Genomic DNA, 25715 nt, shown 5'->3' with positions numbered 1-25715 from the left:
ACCATAACCTAGTTGTACTGGTTCAAGTGCCTGTAGCCAATAATGTGCTGTATCTTGATGTATCAAAAACACGTCTGATGTTTTATCTAATTGTGAAGCCCAACTAAGATAAATGGTCGATAGTGACGTAGCAAAGTACGGAAGGGTGCCGGCGATACCAACAATGAACGGCTCTGGGGGCACGCTTTTGAGTGCCAGTGTTTCGCTGATGGCATTCTGGGTCATAGTTTATTAGCGGATTCTCAGAAAAAGCATGTGTTGTTGCCGCAAACCCGCGTACCATTTCACTCCTGATGCTACCTAGAGTAGGAGGGTCCTCTTTTCGGGGCTCATGCTGCCTAAGCAGTTCCGAGGACACTTGAACTGCAGCTTCAACCGTTTGCTCAGAAGTCTTTTTCTTTATATCTTCCCTGGTTTTCGATGGTATTGCAATATTGGCTGGCTTGTTTGTGAAACTTGATTGCCACGTCACAGAAGGAGGCAACCCTGGACACTGGCCACGCTGCGAAGGAAGGGTTGCTCTACTCCTCTGAAAATTAGGCCTCCTGGACCAAGCAGTAGTGCTCAGATGATAATCTTGCCTATGTGCTAAAGCCACATTACTGGTTTGATTATTGTTCAAGGCGGGGAGTTTGGCAGAATATGTAAAGAGAATTCGAGAAGACCGGTTCATCATCAATTGTTGCAGAGAATTTTGGAGTTTTTTGAACTTGAGAAGCTACCTTTAAGTAGGAGAGACGTCTCTAAAGACACAACCGAGATCCTGTTAGTAAATACTATGATATCATAAAAGCAGTTCGTCATCATTTTAATGTTAGTCTTTCGTAAAAGCTTTTGAATGTGACGTAATTAGAATCTGTGCCCCTCTGCGCCAGCTTGGCGCTAGTATACACCTGTCCTGTCGCTGCCCAAAGGTGGAGGGAGAGCTCCACGATTTGATTCGGCAGGTTTGTTATCTTTTATCGCCATGCTGATCATCTGGTGGTCAGCAACTTCCGCCGCGCTGGTTTCTCTTTACGATTTTACAATCGTCACAACTCGTTTTCAACAACCTCTCATGTCAGTGCTGCCCGACCTCAATACCGTATCCTGTCCATACGACTGAGACAATGCAAAAAAACACTCCATTGTTTGACACACCTTTTAACGACTGGACGGCTTTTTGCGGACGCGATAGAACACCGTCGAAATGTTGGAGGGTCTGGTTGCAGGGTTGCTTAACCGCTTCCTAGGCTTGTACGTCAAAAACTTTGATCCAACTCAGCTCAAGGTTGGAATCTGGTCTGGCGATGTTAAGCTCCGTGATCTTGAGCTCCGAAGGGAGGCTCTCGACCAGCTCAAGCTGCCTATCAATGTCGTCGAGGGACATCTTGGTCAGCTTACCCTTACTATTCCCTGGTCCAACCTTAGTGGCGCACCCGTGAAAATATACATTGAAGATGTTTTTCTTCTTGCGTCCCCAAAGGAGGAGGCACAATACGACGAGGAGGAAGAGGACCGCCGAAAACAACGTTTGAAGATGGAAAAGTTGGAGTCTGCCGAGCTCCTGAAGGAGAGGTCTCAAGAGGGCCTAAGCACAGAAGAGCAGAAGAAGAGCCAAAGTTTCACTCAGAGCCTGGTGACCAAAGTTGTCGATAATTTGCAAGTGGAAGTCAAAAACATACACATCCGATACGAAGATTCTATCTCAGCTCCCGGTCATCCCTTCGCCCTTGGCGTGACATTGCAAGAGTTCAGCGCCGTCAGCACAGACGAGGGCTGGCGCCCAGCCTTCATCCAAACTGTCGTCAAGTCCACAAACAAGCTGGTCACGCTTGGCGCTCTTGCGATATACTGGAACACTGATACTGAGCTGCTAGGCACAGGCCGAGAGGCCGTTGTGACGACTTCGGAAAAAATCATTCTTGAAGAAATTCTCGACAAATTCAAAAAGATGATACCAAAGGCTGAAAGCACGGAACTGGTTTTGGATGGTGGAGCAGCGGACGACTCCACGATTATGGCGTCAGGTCCGGAAGCAGTCCACCAATTCATTTTGCGGCCCGTGAGTGGACAGGCCAAGGTCGAACTCGACAAAACCGATGACGTGCAAGCACCAAACTTCAAAGCAAACCTCATATTTGATGAAATTGGCGTCGTCCTTGATGACCACCAATACCGCGATGCTCTGATGATGGTAGACCTCTTCCACTACTTTACCCGCCACCAGGAGTACAAGAAATATCATCCAAAGGGTGTCCGGCCCTTGGAAGACCCCAGAGCGTGGTTCAGATTTGCGGGTAATGCAGTTCTTGGTAAGATCCATGAGCGCAACAGGCGTTGGACTTGGGGCTACTTTAGGCAACGGCGAGACGATCGCCGGCGGTATATCCACTTGTTCAGGAAAAAGAAGCAGAACCAGACGCTTACTCCCGACGAGACCGATGACATGACGAAACTGGAGCGGGAACTCGGGTACGAAGACTTACGTTTTTGGCGATCTCTGGCACGAAACCAGATGAAAAAGGAAAATGCTGTCGCTATGAGAAACCAGTCGAAATCACATACCCAGGGACAACAACAGCAGCAACAGGGATGGATCTCATGGATGTGGGGATCCAAACCCGCAGATCAAACTTCAGACGAGACCGAGAATACACAGATAACCGAACAACAACGCCAGGAGCTGTATGAGGCGATCGAATGGGACGAGAAGACTGCCCTCGCTGCTGATATTGACATTCCTAGAGATGCTATCAAGCTACAGATCGAAGCATCGCTCAGCACCGGAAGCTTTACGCTGAGACAAAGCCCCCACAAAGACAATGTCAGAGATCTTCTGAGCTTGCATTTCGATGTTTTCTGTGCCAAAACTCTCCAACGATCAGATTCCCTACTTCTTCATATTAGCCTCGGTGGATTACGGCTGAACGATGGTACAACGCCAGACAGTCTTTTCACAGAGATTGTGCGTGTCAAAGATGCCCCAGGAACCTCTAAGAAAAGGCGATTGTCGGTAACTGAACTCGAGCTCGTAACGGTTGCCGAGGAAGAATCATTTTTCCAATTTCAGGTCGAACAGAACCCACTAGATGGACAGGGTGACGTTGCAGTCACGGCTAAGCTGAAGCCTTTGGAGATTGTTTGGAATCCGAACCTTGTCGTCGGCGTTTGGGAGTTTTTCAAACCGCCAGAACGTCACATGGAATCAATTACGGCTTTGATGGAGACAGCCGGTGCTACAGTCGAGGGCTTCAGGGAGCAGACCCGGGCGGGTCTTGAATTTGCTCTTGAAGAGCACAAGACAATCAATGCCAAGCTGGACCTTCAAGCCCCATTGATCATTATTCCCCAGAGCATCACCACACGCGAATCTACATGCCTCATTCTCGACGCCGGTCATATCAGTGTGAACAGCGAACTTGCCGACATAGCCACCACCAAGGAAATCCAATCCAAGCAGAGCCAGGCATACACTGATGCCGACTTCAAACGCCTGGAATCACTCATGTATGACCGTTTTATTGTGAAATTGACGTCAACCCAACTCTTGATTGGGCCGTCCATCGAAGAAACGAAGGCCCAACTGGTCACAAGAGATGATGCCATGCGTCTGCACATTGTGGACAAAATCAATGTTGACTTTATTGTCGAGACTTCCATACTTCCAAGGGCCCCGAATCTGACGAGAGTGAAGATGTCTGGCCGCATGCCTATGCTTCATGCCTCAGTATCGGACACCAAATACAAGAGTTTGATAAAAATTATAGATGTGGCTATTCCAAAATTCGACGCTGAATTCCCAGAGCCAGAAGAAGAAAGTCCCAGAGCACCGCTTAGCCGATCACGCATTCTCAGCGAGTCTTCCACACCAAATCTCCGGAATAGCCAGCAGCCGCCATCTCAGTTACTGTCATTGAACTCGTCACAGGAACCAGCCATTGTTTTAGACGATGACGACGACGAAGATAATTTTGAAGATGCTCACAGCGGCGGGTCCATCAGTGAGCAGCTCAAGTTACAGCAAAGGATGTTTCAATTCACTTTCTCAGTCGACAAGCTTCGCGGATCACTTTTCCGAAGCGACCCGGACAATGAACAGCCAGACTCGTTGCTGGTCGAGCTCGTTGCTCAAGATTTCAACCTCGACTTTTATCTGAGGCCCTTTGATATAGCGGCTGAAGTATCCCTCGGGTCTGTCAGTGTTGATGACTTTGTCTCAAACCCGCCGGCTGAATTCAAATCGATCGTCTCGTCTGGCGACGTCGAGGATAAGCAGCAACAACGCGCTCTTGTTCACGTCAAATTTGTGCGTGTGAAAAGAGAGTCGCCTGAATTCATGCCTGTTTACGAGGGGGTGGAGACGAATGTTAACGTTGCTATCTCTACCATCAATCTCATCGTCACCCGCAAGACGCTCTTAACGTTGTTGGATTTTATTCTCGTCACATTTGCCGATGCTGGCAATAGTGACAGCGCAAAAATCCACGACTCGCCGAGAGACACAAAGCCAAGGACGTCTGTATTGTTGGTAGCGGTCGGTGAGGATGGAGGGAATGAAGCCACTTTGAACACCTTTGAAGAACAGCGAGGTTCGGAAGGCAGTGCTATTCGGGTAAAAGTGGATCTGAAAACTATCCGCCTCATCCTGAACAACGACGGTGTCCGGCTAGCAACGCTGTCGTTCAACCATGCCGATGTAGGGTTGTTTCTTCTTGGTCCCGCTCTGCGTCTGTCTACAAAACTTGGCAACTTGACCTTGACTGACGATGTCAATCTTGGGTTGCCCGAGTCCTCCGAACTTCGCAAGCTAATCACCATCGAGGGTGACGACTTGGCCGACTTCCGCTATGAAACATTTGATGTGGCGAATGCGAAGACGTATCCTGGCTTTGACTCGTCCATATTTCTCCGTGCTGGTTCTGTCAAAGTTAATTTCAAGGAGGAATCTTTCCGAAAAATCATCAACTTCCTTGTCAAGTTCGGCAAGATGCAGGCTGTCTACAACGCAGCACGACAAGCTGCCACCAACCAGGCTACAAATTTGCAACAAAGTCAGAGTCGTTTCAAATTTGATGTCGTCATCAAGACGCCGATTGTCATGTTCCCCCGGGTCGTCCTTCCTGGTCGCGCAAAGCGTGATCTCTTGACCGCATATTTGGGCGAAATCTACGCACAGAACAGTTTTGCGCCTCTTGACGGCTCTCACGAGCCTACGACCGCCATGAAACTGTCTGCCGGTATTCGTAATATTCGCTTGACCTCACTCCTTCATTATCCCGGAGACAAATCTGAAGAACTCCAGCTTATCGATCACGTGGACCTAGCCTTTCAAGTCACACATGCAGAACACAGTCCCGGTGCGAAGCGCCCTGATACTGAAATTGTCGGACACATGACAGACCTCAACCTCAGGATCACTCAGTGCCAGCTGCGCTTTCTGCTTGAGATATCCAAGACCGTCCCGGCTGCTTTCACTTCTGATGGAGATCAGCAACGGGTCAACGAGGAATTGGAGCTTGACATTGACGACCGTACCCTTCAGCGAGCTCGGTCCGGCTTTAATTTCCAAGCTGGCCATGAGGAAGACGAATCGCGCATTGTTGATCTCGGCCCCGAGCTCGGGTCGCACTCAGATACGTGGACAAAAGTTGATCTCGTTTTCAAAATAGGAAGCATCGGTCTCGAGTTGATCAATGGCATGGATGACCAGCCTGTTGAAAGTTCAGACAATGCCAGTCTCTCTCGATTTTCCCTAGATCGCAGTCAATTGAAGCTCAGAGCGCAAGCGAACGGTTCCTTGGAGGCCGAGTTGGCCATCGATTCTTTCACCATCCACGACAGCAGGCGTGGTGAGGCAAACAAGTACCGTCGAATAATGTCATCTTCCAACAAAAACGGGCAGCAGTTTATGGCCGGCTTCACCATGTCCGGAGGAATCGAACAAAACATCATTGCCCTCGTTGCTATCGACAGCCCTAGGGTTATCTTCGCGTTGGACTACATTTTCGCTATCCAGCGGTTTATTGTTGCCGGTTTCACACCGAGACAGCCATTGTCACCGAACGATGTCCCTCTCAGCCCAATCAACGTGCTAGAAGGTTCAGACGCCGATTCTCAGCAGATGTCATTCTATGGCCTTCAGGTGCAACGGGAGCAAAGTCGGAAAAGCAGTGACATGGGCCTTCTCGGCCTTGACCAGAAACCGCAAGATCAATCTGAGCCGACGCTGAACATCTCTTTCCGTATCAATGTTGTCGATGCTCAAATCATCCTCATCGCAAACCCCCTGAGTACATCATCTGAGGCGATTGTTCTCGGTACGAAACAAGTTTTGCTCTCACAGCAGCATGTCACCACCTTTCAATTGTCTCAGGTTGGTATGTATCTCTGCCGCATGGACCATTTTGAAGACTCTCGACTACGAATCATCGACGACTATTCTGTCCAATTGTCTATAGATGGCTCAAAGCCCAATTTTCTGGCTATCAGTGTGGATGTTGAGCCTTTGGTACTTCGGCTTTCGTTGCGGGATATTTTGCTAGTACTGCAGATCATCAGAAGAGCATCTGAGTTATCTCAAGGCAGTCAAAAAGAGGAGCTCAAACCGTCAGCGGCTGATAAAAAGGCAAAGCAACTTCGCCAGCCCGGGACAAAGCAGCGCATTGCTAGCGGCCGGATCCCTCCAACATTGCCTAATCAATCAACGCCATTGCAAACGGCAAGTGCAGAAACTCCACAGAGAGCAATTGGTTCAGGCGCTCAGATGCCGCGTTCTGGACAGACTTCTTCGAGAGAGTGTTCCATATTGAAAGATGGCCAAGAGCAGAAAGAACACGAAGAACTCACAGCAACTGTCGACGGGATCCGCATCATCTTGATTGGTGATCTTCATGAATTGCCCATTTTGGACATGAGCATCAAGAAATTTTCCATGATCGCAGAAGATTGGTCGAGCTGTCTAGGAGCAAATACTTCCATCGAAATGTATACGAACGTGTACAACTTCTCAAAGTCTGCATGGGAGCCCCTCATCGAGCCATGGCAGGTAGCAGTCGGTGTACGTCGCGATAGGGACACTGGTCTGCTGGCTATCGATGTCACATCCAGACGCACCTTTGATGTGACTATTACGACTGCAGCAATTGCTTTGGCTTCAAAGTCATTCGATTTTCTCACCCAGAACCAGGATGTTCTCAGCAAGCCCCGTGGAGAAGACGCGCCATATCGAATTCGAAACTACACAGGATTCGGTGTCGTTGTCACATCCAGAAACCAATCATCCAACGAAAATATACAAGTCCGCCTTGAAGACAGTGAAGAGGCTCCATGGTCATTTGAGCAGTGGGAAAAGATGCGTGAGAATTTGGTTTCGGAGTCTCAATCTGCGAGCGTTCAGATCCTTTTGGAAAGCTCTGGATTTGATGCAGTCAAGAATATCCATCTCAGTCGCGAAGGAGAGTTCCTGTTTAGTCTTCAGCCCAAAAGCAACCAGGTACTACACCGCCTTCTTGTTGATGTCAGGTTGGGTCATGACAATGTCAAATATGTCACACTTCGAAGCCCGTTGCTCGTGGAAAATGACACGCAGATACCTATCGAGATTGGTGTGTACGATGCTCGTGATGGGCATCTTCTCAAGATAGAAAAGATTGCCCCAGGCGAAGCAAGACCAGCGCCGGTAGGGGCTGTCTATCTCAAGAGCCTCATTGTACGCCCAGACTCTGGATTTGGATATGACTGGTCCAGCGACACACTCTGGTGGCGTGATCTCCTCAAACAGCCAACAAAGACGATGGTTTGCAAGGGCGACCACAGCGAGTCATTTTTCTTCCAGGTCAACGCCAACTTTGAAAGGGACAATCCTCTTGTGCAAAGTTATCCCTACATGAAGATAAAATTATCTGCGCCTGTGGTTTTGGAGAATTTGCTGCCCTACGATTTCAAGTACCGCATCTACGACAAGAACACAAAGCGAGACTGGACGAACTTCTTGCGGAAGGGCGGTGTTAGTCCTGTCCATGTCACTGAGCTATCCCACTTACTTCTCCTCAGCGTGGACATGCAGGACACGTCATTCAAACCCAGTGAATTCGCTATCATCAATTCAGGAACGTCTGGGGACTTTGCCAAGGAAACATCGCTCGTTTGCAAAGACGATGCTGGCCTCAACCTTCATCTTCGGCTTTATTACCATCGCATTTTAGGTGCTGGCGGTGCATTCAAGGTGACAGTGTATAGCCCTTATGTCATCTTGAACAAAACGGGCGTGGACTTGGATGTGCGCTCCAAAGGCTTCATGCAACAGGCCAAATCCGCAGCAGGTCAGATCCTTGCAGAGACGACAAGAAACAGTCGAACTTCAGTCGAGCGTCCAAAAGTTGTGCCATTCATGTTCTCCTATTCCAATGATGACCACCATAACAGGGCATTGCTCAAAGTCGGCGACTCTGAGTGGAGCAAACCCCAGAGTTTTGATGCTATCGGAAGCTTTTCCGAGGTTGTTTTGCAGTCAACACAAGCGCGTTCCACGGAAATTCATATTGGCATTTCTGTCGAGCAGGGCGAAGGAAAATACAAAATGACAAAAATTGTGACCCTTGCGCCTCGATTTGTCATTCAGAACAATCTGGATGAAAGCATCAACATTCGCGAGCCAAGCTCATCGACCGTCATGCCGATAAACGCGGGGGCTCTCCAACCATTGCACTTCTTGCAAAAGAGTGCCACCAAGCAGCTTTCCTTGTGCTACGCGGATTTCGGCAGCCAGTGGTCATCACCGTTCAATATTTCCGATATTGGGACGACATTCATCAAAATGGCTAAGCCAGGTCAGCGTCAGCTCCTTGTTCGCGCAGACATTCTCATGGAGGGCGCCACAATATTCCTGAACTTCAGCATCGAAGCCAAGAACTGGCCGTTTTCCATGCGCAACGAAAGCGACAGTGATTTTACGTTCTACCAGGCAAACCCGAACGTGGATGAGGACGGCGTTGAGGACGTGTCTGGATGGCGACCGATCCGCTACCGCCTGCCTCCGCGAAGCATCATGCCGTATGCGTGGGACTTCCCGGCAGCGAAATACCGCGAAGTCGTTATCAACACGACCGGGAAGGAAAGACACGTCAAGCTCGCCGAAATTGGAAATCAGCTGCCCATGAAAGTTGTGCCTATCTCGGGGCAGACGAAGATCATTGATATAAATGTAACAGCTGATGGTCCGACGCAAACTTTGATTTTGTCTAATTATCGGCCGTCCATGAGCCTGTACCGTCAGCGCAGTCAACTATCCACAACGAGCACTTCTGGCAGCACCAGTGGTAGTGGAGAGCGCAGCAGAACAAGTTTTGAAGCCAAAGAACAAGACACGGACATAAATTTTCGGGCTCAACTTCGACTGGCCGGAATTGGTGTGTCTCTGATCAACTCTCAGCTGAAAGAGCTTGCTTACGTCACCCTGCGAGATGTGCAATTGAAGTACCAAGACTCTCTGCTGTACCAGACAATCACCATGGCAGTCAAATGGATACAGGTGGACAACCAGCTCTATGGTGGAATATTTCCGATGATACTCTATCCCAGTGTGGTAACTAAGCGTGCCCAAGACATTGATTCTCATCCGTCTCTTCACCTCATGATCACACGCGTCAAGGACGACTCGTATGGCGTCGAATATATCAAATACGCCACCGTTCTTCTTCAGGAGATGACTCTGGAACTGGATGAAGATTTTGTGTTTGCCGTCCTGGATTTCTCCAAGTTGCCCGGAGAATCGTGGGCATCTGAGGGAGATCACGGGCAGCTTTGTGACGATAGCATTGGAATACCAAAGCTGAAAATGCAACAGTCAGGCAAGGAGCTATACTTCGAGCTGCTAAATTTGCAGCCGATGCAACTGAACATATCATTTGTGCGCACTGAACGCGTCAACGCTGAAGACAAGTCATCATCACGAAACCCGTTGATGTTCTTCTTCAACATCCTCACAATGGCTATTGGCAATGTCAACGATGCGCCAGTGCGGCTCAATGCGCTCATACTTGAGAATGTGCGCGTTTCTATTCCTGTGTTGACACAAAATATCTCCAGCCATTACAGCCAGGAAACACTGTATCAAATCCACAAGATTTTGGGCTCAGCCGACTTTCTCGGCAATCCAGTTGGCCTGTTCAACAACATCTCGTCTGGTATAACTGATATATTCTACGAACCATATCAGGGTCTTATCATGTCTGATCGTCCTGAAGAACTGGGTCTTGGGTTGGCCCGTGGTGCTGCATCATTTGTCAAAAAGTCCGTTTATGGTGTCAGCGACTCTGTCTCCAAATTCACAGGAGCTATGTCCAAAGGATTGGCTGCAGCGACATTAGACAAGCAATTTCAGGACCGACGGCGCATCACAAGGGCACGCAATCGCCCCAAACATGCGCTGTATGGCGTGACAGCGGGTGCCAATTCATTCATCACATCTGTGGCTTCTGGGGTAGGAGGTTTGGCAAGAAAGCCCTTAGAGGGGGCCGAGCAAGAAGGAGCGCTTGGCTTTTTTAAGGGTATTGGCAAAGGCGTCATAGGTGTGGCGACAAAGCCTGTTATCGGGGTCCTCGACCTAGCAAGCAATGTGTCGGAAGGCATCCGCAACACTACGACCGTGTTTGACGGTTCAGAGCTGGACCGAGTTCGTCTAACACGGTTTATACCAGCAGATGGAATTGTCCGTCCCTACAGCCAGAGGGAGGCTTTAGGACAGTTCTGGCTGAAGCAGGTGGACAACGGGAGGTACTTCGACGAGATATACATTGGGCATCTGGATCTGCCACAAGAGGACATGGTGGTCATGGTGACATATGCACGGATCTTGCTTAACCGGTCTCGGCGACTGACAACGGAATGGGACGCCCCTCTAAGGGATATCCAGGGCATCTCCAAGGAGCGCACAGGAATCAGCATCACTCTGCGGGGAAATATGAACGGGCCTTTTGTCCCCGTGGTGGAAGAAAGCGGAAGGACATTCTTGTACAGGATGGTGACTGTGGCTGTGGAGGAATTCAACAGGCGGTCAAGGGTTTTGTAATTTCTGAGTGATGTGTTTTTCTATACGGCTTTACAATCTAGCTTGATTGCTTTACCCTTGTCTAGTCGTACTTTTATTTTATAAGCTAGGATAGTACATTTTCCTTCAAAAGGAAGTTTATATAGTTCAAGTAAGGACGTTTGCAACTTAAACAGTGGTTAGATCAAAAGGTTAGTGTTGATCACTTGCTCTACCTATGTTATTGCTTGAATGCGGATATTGAACTAGGTTTCATGGTGTAGCTGGTTATCACGTCAGTCTAACACAATGAAGGTCTCCGGTTCGAGCCCGGATGAAATCAATTGTACAATTTTTACTCAACACAATTGCAAGTTTAAGACCAACCTTTTTACCGGCAACGGACCTGAAAAATATGTAGGAATATACGACTAGTGCAACGAGACACCTTAGTTGTTTCGCGGTAAGACCGTTGCTGGCGTCTCGGAAGGCGCTCGGAATAACCAGGACAAAAAAGCATCTAATAAGTCACTACGGAGTACGGAGTACAGTACTAGGAGGTGGATGGGGTATTATTCGCGCCCCTTGTCAGGTATTTTCAGGCGCGTCTTCAGATCTTTGCCACTGAAAACAATCGAGCAGTACTTCTAACGGTGGAAACGGTCGCCATTGCACGCCTGAAAGCCCCTGTCAAGTAAGGCTGCCAAAGTCGAGCGAGATTTTGCCACCGTTCAGATCTGGTGAGTGCACCTGTGGCGAGTCCGAATAATATCCCATCCACCTCGTATTCTATATTAAAACTATTCTACGGAGTATTTTCGGAGAGAAAACAGTGATGATGTGCACGAATAAGGCTGGGAGACGGCGTGGTACAGAAGCCGAATACGGAGTAACAGGATGTCATCACAGGCGGGTGGTTTCATTTTGTGCTTCCTGTTTTGATTTCTGCGCAACCGTATGGATTTAAAGCCTATTTGCTGGCGATGCAACTTCATGCATTCGTTTCGAATAGTCGAAGCCGATAGTCTATTATCCTGTAACCCTACGCAGTGCCGTCTCTGTCCGCTGAAATTCTGACATGTCAAGTTCCAGTGTACGGAGTACCTTGGCAAATGACCTCATGAATCACGTGACGGAAAATGGACCAATTATATCACCTGCCTCTGCCCTGCCAACCGCCAATCCGCATATTCGCTGCCAAAACACAAGTTTGTACGTAGTAGGAACATCGACATTGCAAAATCATTATGCCTGCTGGTCCACACTGTCGAAACTGAAACTCACGAATAAGCACGCATCGAGTCCCATAAGACAAATACACAGAATAGCAGTATGGCTGAACAGGAAGAGGACTTTAGTTCTCTGCCGTTGCCAGACCGCTTCGGCCACAAGGCACGTTCCAGCAAATCATATCTGCAACTGGTCGCGACGGAGGTGACTAGCACCGGTCAAGCTGTGATACTAACTTTGATCTATAGGCATGGAAAGTGCGCAAGCAGGTTTACGAAGACGCCACCAAGCAATTCGAGCGTACCCCTGATGAGCGCGATCCCGCGTTTCGACCGTTTCTACAAGACCCAGGACTATGGAAAGGTGCAGTGGCAGATTCTAACGTTGCGGCGCAACAAGAAGGTGTGGCCGCACTTTGTGCGTTCCTGAAGTTTGGTGGTCGCGAGGCATGCCTACGCACGAGAGGGGTCACAATAGGTCCGATTGTTGAGAAGTGTCTACCGTCGACGCGCGCAGCCATCAAGACGTCCGCGATTGAGGCGCTACTCTTGTACATCGAGCTCGACGTCGCCGACCCCGTTGTGGAAGACATGCTTCCGTCCTTGTCAGCAAAACAACCAAAGGTGATTGCCGCAACCCTTACCGCTCTTACCACCATATACCACAGTTACGGCTGCAAAGTCGTCGATCCGAAACCCTCTTTGAAAGCTTTGCCGAAAGTGTTTGGTCATGCAGATAAGAATGTCCGTGCGGAGGCTACAAAACTGGCGGTCGAGTTCTACCGGTGGCTACGCGAAGCCATGAAGCCGATGTTCTGGGGCGATTTGAAGCCGACGCAACAAGCAGAGCTTGAGGCCCAGTTCGAGGAGATCAAAAAAGCCAACGAGGCGCCAAAACAAGACCGGCTTTTGCGGTCACAGCAAGTGGCGCAGGCCAAAGCCGTTGCGTCGGGAGTTCCAGAGGACGCCGGCGATGCTGGCATAGATGACGAGCCGGCCGAGGTCGATGCATTCGATCTAGCAGAGCCACAAGACGTTCTACGCAACGTACCAGGCGACTTCCATGAAAAGCTGGCATCGTCTAAATGGAAAGAGCGCAAGGAGGCGGCGGAAGCGCTGTACGCGGTCCTCAACGTGCCCCGCATCAAGGACGGTGACTTTCACGAAATCAACCGCGGTCTGGCCAAGTGCATGAAGGACGCCAACATTGCCGTAGTGACACAAGCGGCGCAGTGTATTGAGGTCTTAGCTAAAGGCCTCCGGAAACCATACGGGAAATATCGCACGATTGTCATGCAGCCGATCCTGGAGCGACTGAAAGAAAAGAAGCAATCGGTAGCCGACGCGCTTGGGGCTGCACTAGACCAGGTATTTCTGGCAACAGATCTAACGGAATGCCTGGAAGACATCACAACGTTTTTGTCACACAAGAACCCGCAGGTCAAAGAAGGCACAATGCGGTTTCTAATTCGGTGTTTATGCGCAACGCGCAACGTCCCAAGTAAGCAGGAAATCACGACAATTGTGGACTCGGCAAAAAAGCTTCTTTCTGAGTCCAGCGAGGGACTGCGATCAGGGGGTGCCCAGATGCTAGGAACAATCATGAAAATTATCGGCGAACGTGCCATGAACCCACATATCGAGGGTCTTGATGAAATTCGCAAGACAAAAGTGAAGGAGTACTTCGACACTGCTGAGGTCAAGGCGAAGGAGAAGCCAAAGGCGCCGCCGCCAGCCCCGGCAGCAGGACGTGCGCCTGGCGGCGGACCGCCGAAGAAGGTGGTAGGTGGCGGTGGAAAGAAAGGGCCATCGCCCCTAAAGAAGCCAGTGTCGAACAGTGCCTCGGTTGCGATTCCAAAGGAAGAGCCACTGGCACTACAAGCCACGTCCCGGCCTGCTGGTGGCGGCAGCAAGCTGGGTGTACCGAAAGCTTCTGTAAAGGCCCCCCAGAAGCGGGCCTTAGCCGGCCCAGGAGTGCTATCACCTCGACACGCCGCCCCTCCGCCTGTGCAGGACGACTATGACGACGACCCGGTGGCCACAACACCGGCACTGCAGCCTCGGATAGGGCTTGGTCGAGGAGGCTTAGCGTCGCGATCATTGGCTAAGCCGTCCACCAATACTGCCGCCACGGTACCGGCACCACCCTTGTCGCCCACGCCCATGTCTGGGTTGACAGCGCTGGAGCGGGAAGAGCTGGAGGAGCTGCGGACATCCAACGACCGACTATTGCGGCAGGTGGACGATGCCCGCCATGAACGGTCAAAGCTGATGTCGGAGGTCCAGGAGCTCAAAAACCAGAACGCAGGGCTTATCGAAGATCACACACGTGACGTTTTAAGCATCAAAGCGAAGGAAACGCAGCTGGTTCGTGCACGCAGCGATGCCGAGGCGGCCGAGCAGACCAATGAGCGACTTCGTCGGGAATTAGACCGGCTGAAGCGTGCCCTCGGCAAAGCGGAGGCGGCCATGCTGAATGGGTCTGGCGGCAGTTCAAGCGGTATGGTTAGCCCCGATTTGACTCATGACGATGCCGGCATTTTTCGTGATGGGATGTATCCAAACAATGCCGGCCGCCAGCGAATGAGCTTTGCGAGCACGCTTTCCGAAGAGAAAGAGAACGGCGAGACAGCGTCCTATGCACGGAGCAAGATGAGCCCAGATCTACGCTATGCGGCGACCGGCAGTGGGACAGAGAGTGGACGTGGAAGCCCTGCACGTAGTTACCGAAGGGAATTTGGTATTGACGATGTCAGTAGCGCTTCGGGTGGTGGATACGGGACAGGGACCGGATACGGAGCCAGTTCTAGCGGCAATGGCACATCCAGCACAACCTACAACGGTAACATCGGTGGCTCCGGTGGCGCTGGTGTGGGTGGGCAGGAGAGCTGGAAGCGGGCGGCAGAGGTTACTAATCAGCTGAAGGCACGGATTGAGCAGATGAAGGTAAGCGTTTATGCAGGCTGGACGACTATGCTGATGCTAACATTCCGATGTGTAAGGCCAAACAGGGGATCAGGCGAGGGCAATGAGTCGTGGACGGCATCCTGGGATGGAGAAATCGTGAATAGAATTCGGCTGGACATGGACAGGAACCTGGAGGGCGGAGATTGGGATTATGACTGGAAAATTTACAGAGCGGGAGAGCGATGTAATGATTGTGTCTTCACATTCTCAGTCATTGCATGAATGTTGCCCGCAATGCCACAACAAATTCGTTGTCTGTATGAGTAACGAGCGAGAAGTGTGTTCTACTACATGCCGTTGGACTTTATACTCTTTACATGCCAATGCCAGCGACGCCGTTGTATGGTCTATGACCGAATCCTGCTAATGTATGGATGCGTACTCCGCATAGCATGAGGGTAACGTAAGATACATGCAGTCCTTACTGCTATACGTAGTACGGAGTAGCCTGCGGAGTAAAGCGGTGAAAGCCATTCTCGTGCTGTTGTTACAGGTATATAATTGTGGCAATATGATGACTAAGCCATAAAACTAAGCTAGCTCTACTGACAAAAATGACAATGCGAACGTCAACGTGCGACTTGGTCTCAACAGAGCTCATTTAGTACGCCTTATAATTGGCACACTTTGTTTTTCCCGTTGTAAACAAGATTGATTCTACGCAGGCCCGCTCCTTTGAAGCGACCAAGATGTCGAAGGCCGCGGCAGCCGATTACTCCAACTCTGATTCTGACTCCGACGGAGAAGACGACGCGTACCCAAGGCCCGCAACTGGCCCAGCAACCGACGAATTTGCCAGTTACCACCCGCGCAAACGGCGGCGCATAGGTCGTGACGCAAAAGAGAGCGCAGCTCTAGGGATTTTCGGGTCAGAAAGCGAAGACGAGTTCAGGCCCGATCGGCGATGGAAGCGGAAACCGCTGCGCAAAGAAGGCGTCAGCTTTGTTTCATCTGGCACACAAGAGCAGGGCAGTGATGGGGCCGAAGATGACAAAATCGAAGATGAGGATGTTGCAGAATGTGGACTTTACCAAGAATACCAAGAAAAGGAAACCACGAGAGAAGAAGTACAGGAGACAGGTAGCGACGATGACGAAGCTCGCTACGACAATCACTTTGGAGGAGTGAGCTTTGGATCACACGAAGTCCACAACTTGGGCTTTACATCCGCATCATCGAACCATGCTCCAGTTATGCCACCACGTGCGGTCCCTATACCGGAAGAGTTGGCATCGGTTACCGGCGTCAATGTGAGAAATCCACTTGGGCACGGGTTTGTACCATCCTCGGCGTTGGATCCCGTCCTGATGGAATCTGTCGCACAAAGCCAGAACGTCGGCAAGCCGAATATAAGTGCGAAACCTAGCGCATTTTCGGCAAGGGGCTTAGGAAGAAGCCGAGGTGGTGGTGGTGGGCAGGCCAGGTTCAACCCAAAATCTTTCGGCGCTCGCATGATGGCCAAGATGGGCTACGTTGAGGGGTCCGGCTTAGGTAAGGATGAGCAGGGCCGAAACATAATTATTGAGGCCAACCTGCGACCGCAAGGTGCCGGTCTTGGTGCTGTAAAGGAGAAGTCGGAAAAGGAACGTCAGGAAGAAAAGCGTCAGGCACGGTTACGGGGAGAAGCTGTGGTACAATCGGATGATGATGAAAAACCGGCCAAAGCAGCAGCACGGAAGAAGAGAGCTATGGGCCTCAGCGGCAGCGGCAGAACGACAAGTAGCGACACAGGCACACCGCGGCGCCAGAAACCCAAATACATGACAATGGAGGAAGCCAAGCGGGCAGCGCCCGGCCTAGACATACCAGACACATTCACGCCGATCCTGGACCTTACAGGCCCGGGTCGGAGGCTCCTCACGTCTTCATCTGGCCTCATGACACCGACCGCTGGTGCAATGTACGACGAAGCTGCAGCCGAAGATACGGCGGAGCGGACGAAATCACGAAAGCTTGCGCGGCGTGCCCAGGCGGACTTCATGGCCATTTTAGAAGAGTGGCAGAGCCTGCAGAACCGCAAGGCGTACGCGGAGCTGCAAGCGCAGCAGGTGCGGCAAGAACTTTCTGAGCTTACTGATAACCTATATGGCCACAAGACTATGGCAGAGGCATTCGCAAGGCTGTCTATTGTCGACGAGGTGGCTCCTTGGAAGGAAAGATGGGACCGCACGATAGCACAACTGACGGCGGCGGCAGCAGCCATGCCGATACGACCATCTGACGAAATGCGAGACGCACTGGCCCACATCAGCATTGCAGCAATCCACCCGCTGCTGAAGCAAGTGGCTGAATCGTGGGAGCCGCTGCAGGATACAGGCAAGACCTTGGCGGTGGGCCTCGCCTCGGTCCAGAGCCTCGTTAGTCGAAAGACACAAGACGAGTTGCCGCCGCAGCACTATCGCAGCAGGGCCATCGCGTCGCCATACGAGACAATGATGTACAAGATTTGGCTACCGCCAGTGTCGCGAGCGGTGCGGAGGTGGGATGTGCAGGAAACAGACAGTCTTCTAGAGCTCTACTTGACGTGGGAGCCGCAACTGCCCGGCTTTGTGCGGGCGCAGCTTCTGGAGCAGGACATTGTGCGCAAGCTAGAAGAGGCGGTGGTGAAGTGGGAGCCCAAACGCAGACGATATCAAACGCAGAACCAGAGCCTGCCACACCTGTGGCTGTTCCCATGGTTGCCCTACCTACCGTCTCGGCAGCTGGACCCCAAAAGTGCGGACGGTCTTGTAACGGAAGTCAAGCGCAAGTTCCGGCAGCTGGTGCACGTGTGGGAGTTCTACCGCGGCGTGATCCCCGGCCTGCGAGAGTGGCGCGATATGCTACGGCCGACTGCGGACAACGACCAATGGCGGCCGCTAGTCATGGCGCACGTGCTGCCAAGCATGGCGAGCTATGTGCGGGCGCAATTCCGTGTGGATCCCCGCGACCAGGCGCCGTACCTCGAGGTGATCACGGGCGAATTTCAATGGCTGGGTCTGGTGGCTGCCGAGCTGGTTGGCGAGGTTATGGTGGCGGAGGTATTCCCGATGTGGCACGAGACGTTGTATCAGTTGCTGACTACGCCGGGGCTGGCCAGTCTCGACCGGATTGCGCAGTGGCTTCAGTGGTGGGCTGACGAGGCGTTCCCGGCGCCCATACGGCAATTGTCCTCGGTGGCGGCAGAGTTCGAGCGAGGAATGGTGATGATCAATGAGGCGTTAGACCTTGGCGGCAATCCTGACCTTGTTCGGCTCGCTCTGACACCACCACAGAAAGGCCCGACGCTGCGGGTAGAAGGGCCGGCGGCGACAACTTTGCGAGACAATCGCCATCATGCGAGCCACCGGTATCGCAGTCAACAGGAACATCACCACCGCCATCATCATCGCTCCATCGGCCGTGCAGGTACATCACCAACCACTGCAGCAGTGACTTCGGTGTCGGGTGCCGGTGACCACGAGGAGATGTCAATAAGGCACTACGTCGAGGACTGGTGCGAAACAAACGACCTGCAGTTCGTGCCGGAGCGCAAGAAGGTGCACGCAGAAGGTCCGCTGTACCGTATCACAGCGCGTGGTGACGGTAAGGGCGGCGTGCTGGCGTACTTCAAGGGCCTGCGGCTGTACGTGGAAACGAAGAAGGGTCCTGTAGAGGTTCGAGTGGACCGAGAGGAAGATTGGGTGCAGCTACTATCAATGGCATAGTAGCTGGGTCCGGACTGCCGGTATTCACTGTGTGTAATGAGCGGGACGAAGGATACCGCCAGACAGACGTGATGTTAGGACGGCAGACGCGGGTTCGCGGAGAATCTCCTGCCCAAGACATCTCGGCATTTGCTGGTGCAGTTGTGTAGTCTGAGGCTGACTTGTCGTTGCGTCCTTGCTGTTGGTGAACTTGTGCATGGGCAATTCCTGTTTGTGTAAGTACTGTTTGTGTAAGTAAGCTGATATGAACACAGCCGAGTTACTTGTCTCGCCACAAAGATGAGCAATATGCGGCGAAACCATACAACGAAAGCCAAGCTCACTTGTATCTAGGTCTCTATGACTTTGACCCTTCCCGTCTCCGCAAAATAGGTTAGGCCTGTTTTGATGTTCGAAACTTCTACATTCTGGATGCTGGGCAGCCTGTCAGATAATGCATTTCCTTGCTAGATCATCAAATGGCGGTGCTGTGATGACTAAAATAGAGCTTGGTAGGTCGGCTGAAATTTGAGGTCGGCCGGGACTGGTGCTAACCCGACGGGGACCAAGTCGTCTCACTAGTGAGCAGGAATGGTGTGCAGGCCAAACCTTTGCAAGCGTCATTATCTCGAAACCCTGCCAGTACGCTCCTAGTCTCACTGCTACAATTTATGATGAGACCTTAAATAAGATATCGTAGTTATCAGCGTTGGCATAAGCACATCGTGTCTTTGCGCAGCTCGATGACCCAACCCCCTTGACGTCGGCCCTTCATGTTTGGGCGCGTCCATGGTGCATTAACCTAGCCTGGCTCAAGTTTCACTCATGGCTATTCTAAAGCTTCGACTTTTTCCCCCGATCAGACATCTCTTAACGCACCTCTTGCACATTACAGGAAGGAGAGGGGGGGGGGAGGCTTTAGGTCCCTTCCTACCTGCATTATATCTATCAAAGGCCTGCCTTCGCATCTATGGTTTATATTGCATGCCAATACTGACTGCTTACTTTATACCCAAGTGCCGCAATGATACACAGTTACGACTCGATCACCACTTAAAATGCAGTACACGTCTGCTATGTCTGCATTCGCGGCCGCATCTGCAGCGGCTATCCCCCCCCCCCTCACCCTCCCCCCCAATGCGAAACAAGAGAGATACCTGCACGTTCGGCATCTACGCATGCACTGCAAATGGGACAGGAATTCAGATCTGTAACATAGAGGGTTGTTGAGAACTTGTTCGCCCTTGCCCCAGCGGTACCTCTTGTTAAACCTGCCTTAGGACGGCTTTAAATTGCCTTTCTGCAATTTGATGTCATAAACGAACAGCAAGGTCAAGGGTGGCGATTCATATAACTTGTGCCCAACATCAGGCCAGTACACCAATAATGGCTATAATGCCATACAGATCTGCAACACGATATTCCAAGCTTAGGTAAGCTTATCTGAAGCGTTATTTGCCGTAAGCCTCTGCCAACATATGCTGACACCTTCTAAAAGTTGGAAATTCTGGGATTATATAGAAAGGATTGATGCTAAGATAAATTGTATGGCTATCATAATGTGCTGTTTTTGGCTGTTTTAGAGATGCTGCTTTCGTCTGTCTCGAATTTCGTGTTTCCCTGAAAAGGGCTTAGTACTCCGTACGGAGTATTCGATAGCTTTAGTCTGTATATAGCTGCAAGAAGTATGTTCAAGTTCTTGGCTTATTCTGGTTTCCGCATCTTGCGAACACAATGCGCCTAGCAAGCATAGCATGACATTTAAAATTTTGTGTTTTGCGTGCAGCGTTTGTATGCATTAGTTAACTGCATACAAGGCTTCTACGAAACACCCGTGTCCTCAAAACCATGCTTGCAGTGGTGGTAATCCAAACCACGAGTTCTTTTGCGCATTTGTCGACACTCAAACAAAAAAAATCCCAGTGGTTTCACCATCCTTCCTAATGTCCAGCTTCGACTGAGTGGTACATCTTTTCAACATATTAATTAGTTGCTGTTTTGGCTATTCTAACGGCTGCAAGTAGCCTAAGAGACATTGCTGAAAAGGCACATCCATGCCCCGTTTGCGGGTCTCCTAAGATGCTTAGCTCGATATGGCCGCATCAGCATCCTGTCAATGCAAGCGACACCATCGAAGACGTCGGCCTTGCATTAATACTAGGGCTATGTGAGATGCGTCGAGCACATGCCTGTGCCTACAGGTGATTCTACCTGTCCGGCAGGCTCTTGGTGGAGATAGTGCTACAGGAACACTTCCAGCGTGGGCCTGAGCTCTATGGGCCAGTTCCGCGTCACATACAGCGTAGCCAAAGCGACTGCCGTCCACCTCACTTGAGATCTCGATGAACCGGGTTAGCCAAGAAAGCCATTTCAAAATGAGCTAGTTAAGCGATGTTATGGCCACCACCGTTGCCGTTGCCATTACCGCTGCAATCGTTGCCGATCCTGTTTTTGATGTCATGCACAGCAGAAACGATCTCATACTCGCGTGCGATGGATGGGCTGTGGGGGGCACATTGCTCAAGAAAGCGAAATGCGAGCATACGCCACGTTGCGTAATTGGTGGGAACAAGCTGAGGCAGCTCAGGTACGGAAGAGGATTCGAGGGCGTGCAGCAACAAGAGCTGTCCGAAGAGTCTAGTGCGCGTGAGCGATGTGTTGCCAGAGCGCAGACATAGCGAAAGAAGTGGAGGCACCACTCACTGTGTGCATACAAAGAACTTCAGATGCAGGCAATCCATGGCCAACAGGGCGGGCTGAATCACTGTCAGCCAATCGACGGCGCATACAATGGCGTCGCGGCACTTGTCGAAGTCGTCCCTAGTCATCCAGTTGGGGTGGTGGAGGGCGCGGTGTCTAACAGGTTAGGGGAGAACCAAAATCAAGGAAGGACACCATGCATGCGTGCAATGACTTACAACAGTGGCCGCCGCAGATGGTATCGCGCGATGTAGTACCGTGCCCGCAACCACGGCACGACCAAAGCGTCTGCTGGTGTGAGGGCCAAGCTATCCGCACTCCCGTCCAAGTTGACGCTATCGGTGCGCCACTTCAAATTGTCCGGCAGCTGACTGCGCCATTGCTCAAGCTGGTGCAGCAGCTCATCCTCGAGCGCCTGTGGTGGGTAGTCGTTGCGCGTCATGGTGGTTGCGCCATCCGCGGCGGCACGGCTGGCCAGAGCGCGGCTGCGGTTGGCGAAGAGGCTGTCGCACAGACGTGTTAAGATGATGCGGTGGGCGATCTGCGACAGGAAGTGATAGTGGCAGAAAGAATCCTGCTCAGCCTCTCGAGCAGTGGCCGCCGACAGCGGCGGGGCAGCGACGACGAGCGAAGATACCACGGACGCAACGCCGGGAAACTCAACAAAGCGCGGCAGCGGCACACGGTCCTCGTATGTGAGCAGGCTAGACACGGGCAGGTCAAGCTCCTGGGTCAGGACAGCCTCGAACATAGCAGATGTCCAGAAAAGGCGCGCCTGCATGTCCATAGTCCAGTCGTCGCAGTCCTTGGGAAGGCTGTCGCTGGCATCAGGATGGCTGCACTAGGATGCGCGTGGGAGGCTTAGGATTCAAGAAGACTCACCATGCCCAGAAGCTAGTGCAGCAGACGCTTGCACGGCTCACCGAGGCCCAAAAGTCGACGGGCCGCAAAAGCTGCGAGTAGAAAAGCCTGTGCAGGTCAGCAGATGCTGCACCGCTATCCGGCCACCGCAGTGAGAGAGGAGACCAACCCTGTCAACAGGTAGTATTGGCATGCCTGGAGGCTGTTATCGCAGCCCAGGAGCCCGATGCGTTTGCGGGCCTCGTTGAAGAAGACCAAGCCGTCTTCCCAAACATCCCAGCCACCCTCGCCGAATGGTCTCGTGGCGTCTGGCGGTGGGACTATGCTAGTAGTGATGGCTGCAGCCGCGGCCGTTTCTGTGACCGTGTCGAGGCCTGTCTGTACAAGAGCCTTGCGCCCAAGAGCGCCTAGGGCCATCGTCGCCAGCACCACACAGCTCTCTATGTTAACACCAAACTCGGTTTGCAAGGCCACGGCAAGACTGTGCTGACTGAACAGGCGGCGGTCTAGGATGGGGTTGCCCAGGTTGAATGTGGCAAAGTACTTGTCGCCGAGGTCCTTGACAACGGAGACGTGAATTTGAGCTAGCCAGTTCGACTGCAGCAGCATCAGCGACGGCGATGGCAACGGTAGCGGGGGCCGGCGCTGCTCAAGCATGGTTGCGACAGCGGCGTCATATGTGAAGTCGTCACCGGCCTTGGCTGCAGCTTCCTCGAGCAGCACGCGCACGGCTGGCCAGCTCGTCAGCTGGCGGATGGGGTATTGGATGACGGGGACGTGTCGGGGCGACCGGCTGCGGAAGGGCGGCGGCGGTAGGGAGGAGGGGGACAAGATGCTGCTATTACCATCGTGGTGGTTGATATCAGAAACTTGTCCGGGGGGCGTGCCCGTCGCCGATAGCAGCTCGTATATTCCACTTGCGTGGCGGTATGGTGTTTCGTGGCAGTGGGGGCTGTAGAGGCTGCTGCTGGCTTGAGGCGATGCCAGCTCGGTAGCTGCGGTGCTGCTCGGCCGCCGAGGGGATAGCTCCGAGGGCAGCTCGCCCTCGACAAGCATGGCTGCCGATCCATTGCGGCCTTGCTTGAGCTGTTGTTGCAGCTGCTTCTGCTCTTGGTGAGTTTCTATCTTGGACTCGATGCGCTGCAGCGTGTTGAAGATCATGCCAAGAGAAACCTCATTTCTGCAGACCGTCAGGAGATGTAGCAAGGGGCACAGTCGGGATTGGGGTGTCTGGAGCTGACTTCGTAGCCTTGCGCTCGGCAAATCTGCACTCGATTCCGGCAGAGCGGCAAAGCCCGCACGGGTTGCCGCCGTCACATCGTGTCTTCTTCTGGCGACAGCTCTCGCATGCCTTCTGCCGTGTCAGCAGCCAGAAGGCGCCAAAAAGACGCGTCGGCGGCCAATACAGGGCTCGCTCACCTGGCGGGCAATGAACAGCCGCTGGCGCTTTGGCGCCGTGTGCTCGTCAATACCCGGCGTCTCTGAGCCCCAGACGGCTTGCATTATGTATTGGCGTGCGGTATGATTTTAGGGAGATGGCCAAGTTGCCCCGGTGGATCGGAGCCAAGATTACTACGAAGTACTCCGTACGGAGTAATACGGAGTATGGCTTCAAAACTACCCCGCATTAGTCAACACATCACTTGTATTATTAGACATGCATTTGACTGTTTCCGGAATCTAATGTCTCTGCATCGTACTCTGTCTTGCAAACAAACTTTGCGTCTCAGGCGATAATCCGGTTTTATTTCCATGACGCTTTCTTCCTACATATACGCATGATTCTAGTCCCATCACATCGTCTCCTACACGTCGCGTTCTACCTCATCCACCCCCGGCACGCGGTCTAACTGCTGCCCGTAATGCGCTGCAATGTTTTTGATCGTGTTCCACAGCACCTTTGTGTCAGCTTTTGACACACCTATGCGTCGCGTGCCGCGAATATGCCACCACGTCTCCGTCTTGAGGTTTTGCGACATGATAGCAGGGAGCACAACCATTTCTGTGTCCAGGTCGTCCAGCACCTGACGGTCGCCCAGGTACAGGCCGTAAGTGATATTTTTCGATATCCATTCGAAGTCCCGGTGGGCGGCAAATAGCCCCAGCGTGTCGGACGAGTTCTGAGCATAAATCTTCTGTAACCACTCCATCCCGCGTGAGAGGTTGGCGCTGTCGCACTGCCAGCCCTCCCGTGTCATACCATAGTCACGATCCTCGGGTCGCTCAATGGCCGCGATGGCGAGGATGGCCTCGAGAGGCTTGCAGACACCGACAATCGAAATGGCTTTTAGCAGGGCCTCGCGCAGCCGGCGGATAAGCTTTTGACGTGCTTGGGGCGTTTTGTATTGTGGCTGTGCGCACAAGTAGCAGTAGAGCTGGGCGGCAGCTATATCCGGGTCTGGGCCAGCAACAACGCAGGACATGGCCACAATGTACCAACGACAGGGCCCAAGGCTGGTCGTGCTCAGAGCCGCCTCAACATTACCAAAGAGCTGAGCATACCCGGGAGCAATGGTGGGTGACCGGGAGTCGGTACTGTCGGTGAGGACTTCTGTACTTGGAGCCATTTTTGAGTCTGTATTGTCGATGGTGATCAAGCACGTAGGCAATGAATCCAAGGTTTGGCACAACAGCATGCAGTTCTTTTTAGCCTTCCTTGTTTTTCCGTACCAGTCAGATGCCATTAGATTCTCCAACCCAATTGGTAATTAAAGGGCTGCCTTAGGCATCGGAGAGCGTGGGTCACTATTGGTTGTATCTACAGAGGGAAAGGAAGGTGCAAGGTAAAAGAGGACAAAGCTCAGAAAACAAACATGACGTCCCAGACTGCTTCTTGCACCACTCCTGGTTTCATGCCCTGATCGAGTTTGTGTTTGGTTTCCTGACTATTTATGTCTACGTATCTCACACTTCCATATTGCGTCAGGGGACTTGACTCTTTACCATAGTCGCGAGACTAGTTAGAGATAATGTGCGAGAATTGTTACGAACAAATTAAATGATTAAGACCATAAGACCATCGATCCACATATCCCCCTTTCCCTCAGGCATTGAGGCTGACGAGGCACTTGTTCCTCTCGTCCGAGTCTACAACCCATATGCGAACTGAAGCACCATCAGAGGCGGTTCTGGTATCAGCTGTCAGGTTCCGGCTCCGCCCTAATTTACTTCAAGGCGGATCTAAGAGCTGTCTAAGCTAAGCCCATTCCGTTCAGCCTGTGTAGTACGTACGGAGTACGTCTCGCCCTGCAGTCCCCCCGATCTTATTTCCCCGCAACGCATGCT

At 51.9% G+C, this 25715-nt stretch overlaps 4 protein-coding genes across 4 annotated transcripts; 2 read left to right on the top strand and 2 right to left on the bottom strand.

Annotated features, from left to right (window-relative positions):
* Positions 1-1189: 1189 nt before the first annotated feature.
* On the top strand, positions 1190-11050 carry CMQ_4822 (vacuolar protein sorting-associated protein vps13; the record flags this gene model as incomplete). Its single annotated transcript, XM_014312978.1, has 1 exon — positions 1190-11050. One exon carries the CDS (start codon positions 1190-1192, stop codon positions 11048-11050), a length of 9861 nt encoding a protein of 3286 aa, XP_014168453.1.
* Positions 11051-12340: 1290 nt separating this feature from the next.
* Positions 12341-18890, top strand: CMQ_4768 (spindle pole body component; the record flags this gene model as incomplete). Its single annotated transcript, XM_014312924.1, has 3 exons — positions 12341-12442; positions 12487-15183; positions 15870-18890. 3 exons carry the CDS (start codon positions 12341-12343, stop codon positions 18888-18890), a joined length of 5820 nt encoding a protein of 1939 aa, XP_014168399.1.
* A 2363-nt stretch (positions 18891-21253) lies between these two features.
* Positions 21254-23933, bottom strand: CMQ_4838 (c6 zinc finger domain containing protein; the record flags this gene model as incomplete). Its single annotated transcript, XM_014312994.1, has 7 exons — positions 21254-21506; positions 21573-21725; positions 21788-22410; positions 22493-22538; positions 22600-23610; positions 23672-23781; positions 23850-23933. The coding sequence occupies 7 exons, from the start codon at positions 23931-23933 to the stop codon at positions 21254-21256; spliced, it is 2280 nt and encodes a 759-aa protein (XP_014168469.1).
* Positions 23934-24235: 302 nt separating this feature from the next.
* On the bottom strand, positions 24236-24997 carry CMQ_4820 (uncharacterized protein; the record flags this gene model as incomplete). Its single annotated transcript, XM_014312976.1, has 1 exon — positions 24236-24997. One exon carries the CDS (start codon positions 24995-24997, stop codon positions 24236-24238), a length of 762 nt encoding a protein of 253 aa, XP_014168451.1.
* Positions 24998-25715: the final 718 nt, after the last annotated feature.

This window comes from Grosmannia clavigera, assembly GCF_000143105.1.
Source record: "Grosmannia clavigera kw1407 unplaced genomic scaffold GCSC_97, whole genome shotgun sequence".
Taxonomy (NCBI): Eukaryota; Fungi; Ascomycota; class Sordariomycetes; order Ophiostomatales; family Ophiostomataceae; genus Leptographium; species Leptographium clavigerum.
This window is presented reverse-complemented; position numbering and strand designations above follow the sequence as displayed.